Source organism: Benincasa hispida, chromosome 12 (genome assembly GCF_009727055.1).
Source record: "Benincasa hispida cultivar B227 chromosome 12, ASM972705v1, whole genome shotgun sequence".
In the NCBI taxonomy this organism is placed as follows: Eukaryota; Viridiplantae; Streptophyta; class Magnoliopsida; order Cucurbitales; family Cucurbitaceae; genus Benincasa; species Benincasa hispida.
Window position 1 is genome coordinate 65,634,713 of NC_052360.1, and position 2,652 is coordinate 65,637,364.

The 2,652-nt window shown below is 39.9% G+C and overlaps 1 protein-coding gene across 1 annotated transcript; it reads left to right on the forward strand.

The window, feature by feature from the left end:
- Nucleotides 1-340: 340 nt before the first annotated feature.
- On the forward strand, nucleotides 341-1,933 carry LOC120067789 (phloretin 4'-O-glucosyltransferase-like). Its single transcript, XM_039019372.1, has one exon. It carries the CDS (start codon nucleotides 444-446, stop codon nucleotides 1,839-1,841), a length of 1,398 nt encoding a protein of 465 aa, XP_038875300.1. The 5' UTR covers nucleotides 341-443; the 3' UTR covers nucleotides 1,842-1,933.
- The last annotated feature ends 719 nt before the right edge of the window (nucleotides 1,934-2,652 follow it).

A 2,652-nucleotide genomic window follows, 5' to 3' on the forward strand; every position in this document is an offset into this window, starting at 1 on the left:
TTGAGGTTCGATGTAGTCTGCCTTAATTGACTTGGATAAGAGTTAGACAAATTGATGGCTACTTTAGGGTAGACTCAAGTCATACATTTTGAGAGGAGGATAATTATTGAAAATGTAATTAAAGTCTCACACTGGACTTAGATGTAAAATGTAAGATAATGAATATATAAGTGAGAGACAATATTTTTATTCGTATGAAATCTGTTTGTAAGTGTGAAGCGAAAAGAAATCAAAATCAAATTGAACAATTACAGGACATTTTGTAATTATGTGTGTCATTAACATATTCCCTTAATTAGGAGTTTCATTTTGCCACCATATATTGCCATAGAAAGAAACATTGCTTTTGCATTTGTACTCAAGATTTCTCATTATAAAAATGGGAGAAATCATCCAAGACCTCCAAGAACTAAAAAAGAGCTAAGAAGAATTTTATCTTTTCCATGATGGAACCTCACGTCCTATTCGTAGCATTAGCCACACACGGCCACTTCAACCCAGGCCTCCACTTAGCCAACATCCTCTCCCACAGCGGCGTTCACGTGACGTTCGCCACCTCCGCCTCCGTCCTCCAGCGTGTCCCGAAACTCCCCTCCTCCCCACGCCTCTCCTTCGCCTTCTTCTCTGACGGCCAAGACGATGGTTTCAAACCCGGCAACGACGTTGTTCCATTCCTCTCCCAATTCGAGTGCCAAGCCTTCAAAGCCATCCATGATATCATCCTCAATTCCAAAGCCAATGGAAAACCATTCTCTTTCGTTCTTTACTCTTTGCTCACTCCATGGATGGCCGACGTCGCCCGCTCTTTCAACCTCCCCACCGCTCTCTTTTGGAACCAATCCGCCGCCGTTTTCGCCATTTACTATCATTTCTTCAATGGCTATAGAGACCTTATTCAAAATTCCTTCTCTTATCCTTGCGTTAACATTAACTTGCCTGGCCTCCCTTCATTGAACTCTAAACAACTTCCTTCCTTATGCGACCCAACAAACTCCAACTCTTTTGTTCTAAAACTCTTTGAATCCCACTTCCATGTCCTCAAACAAGAACCCCAATTGAAAATTTTGATCAATACCTTCAACGAGCTTGAACACGACGTTTTGAGAGCTAATAACATGGGGAATTTAATCCCCATTGGGCCCGTGTTGCCCACTAAAGACATCGAACAACTCAATAATAAAAAAAACTTGGGTATGTTCAAAGCTGCACCCAACAGTTACGGTCCATCTTATAGTTTGGATGAATCTAAATATTTCTCATGGCTAAATTCAAAGGCGAAATCTTCTTTAGTGTACGTGTCGTTTGGGAGCATTGCCACAGTATCGAAGGCACAATTGGAGGAGATTGGGAGAGGGTTGTTGGATTATGGTGGGGAATTTTTGTGGGTGATGAGGAAAATGGCTCATGGGAATGAAAGAGACATGTTGAGCTGCCTAGATGAGCTTGAGGCCAAAGGAAAGATAGTTGCATGGTGTTCACAATTGGAGGTCTTGTCGAACCCGGCAACTGGGTGTTTCTTGACGCATTGCGGGTGGAATTCTTCGATGGAAAGCCTCGTGTGCGGGGTGCCGGTGGTGGCGTTTCCACAGTGGACGGACCAAGGGACCAATGCCAAGATTATTGAGGACTTGTCAAAGAGTGGTGTGAAGTTGAGAGTGAATGAAAATGGCATCGTTGAGAGAGGAGAGATCAAGAGATGCTTGGAAATGGTAATGGGGAAGGGAGATGAAGGGGAAAGTTTTAGAAGAAATGCCCAGAAATGGAAGGAATTGGCCAAGAAAGCTACCACTAAGGGAGGTTCTTCCTACCTCAATATCAGGGGTTTTATTGATGAACTTTAATTTGCCAACGATGAAAATAATTATTGCCAAGAGTTGATGGAGATCATGTATCATTTTTTATTATAAAGTGGGTCAACCTTTTTAAACAATAATATATATTGTTGGTCTTTCATTACAATATTGCGTGTGGCAATCAATTTTTTGAGATTATTGAATTTCTTTTGATAAAGAATACTGTGGGATAATATGTCTTGTGGATGTATGACACTCTTATGACCAATCACAAGGTTTTGGACTACATTGATGTCCCATCACTAAGAAAGTATTGCACTAGAATTGGAAAGTTGTGAAATGTGTAGAACGAGCATGGGTCCGTTAGTGTTAGTTACGGGCTCAAATCAACGTCAATCGTCAATCGTCAATTTATCGATTTTTTAATATGATCCATGTTTCTTAATCTTGGAGTGAGACCACACTTGTCGATCGATTTTGGTCGATTTGTGTACTCAAGGAACTAAACATCAAAATGTTAGGCAAACTAAATAGGAAAATAAGAATATTGGTGAGAATAAAGAAAGAAAAAGTGAAAAAGGGCCACCAGAATTAAGATGTAAAAATGGAGAAGAGAAGACTAAGAAGATAAGAAGGGGGGAGAGGATTGGAAAGCATGGCGGAAAAGATAAGATAAAAGAAAAAAAATGGAAGAAAAGAGGAGGAGGGTACAAGATGACAAACAAACAAGTTTAATTCTTTTCGATAAAATAATGTGAAGAAGACTGTGGTGCGTTTAGAGTTCTAATTTTTTTTCTTCACTATTAATTGATTTTGTTGATTTCAATCTTTTTTGAGCTTGTTTACCGATCGACTTATA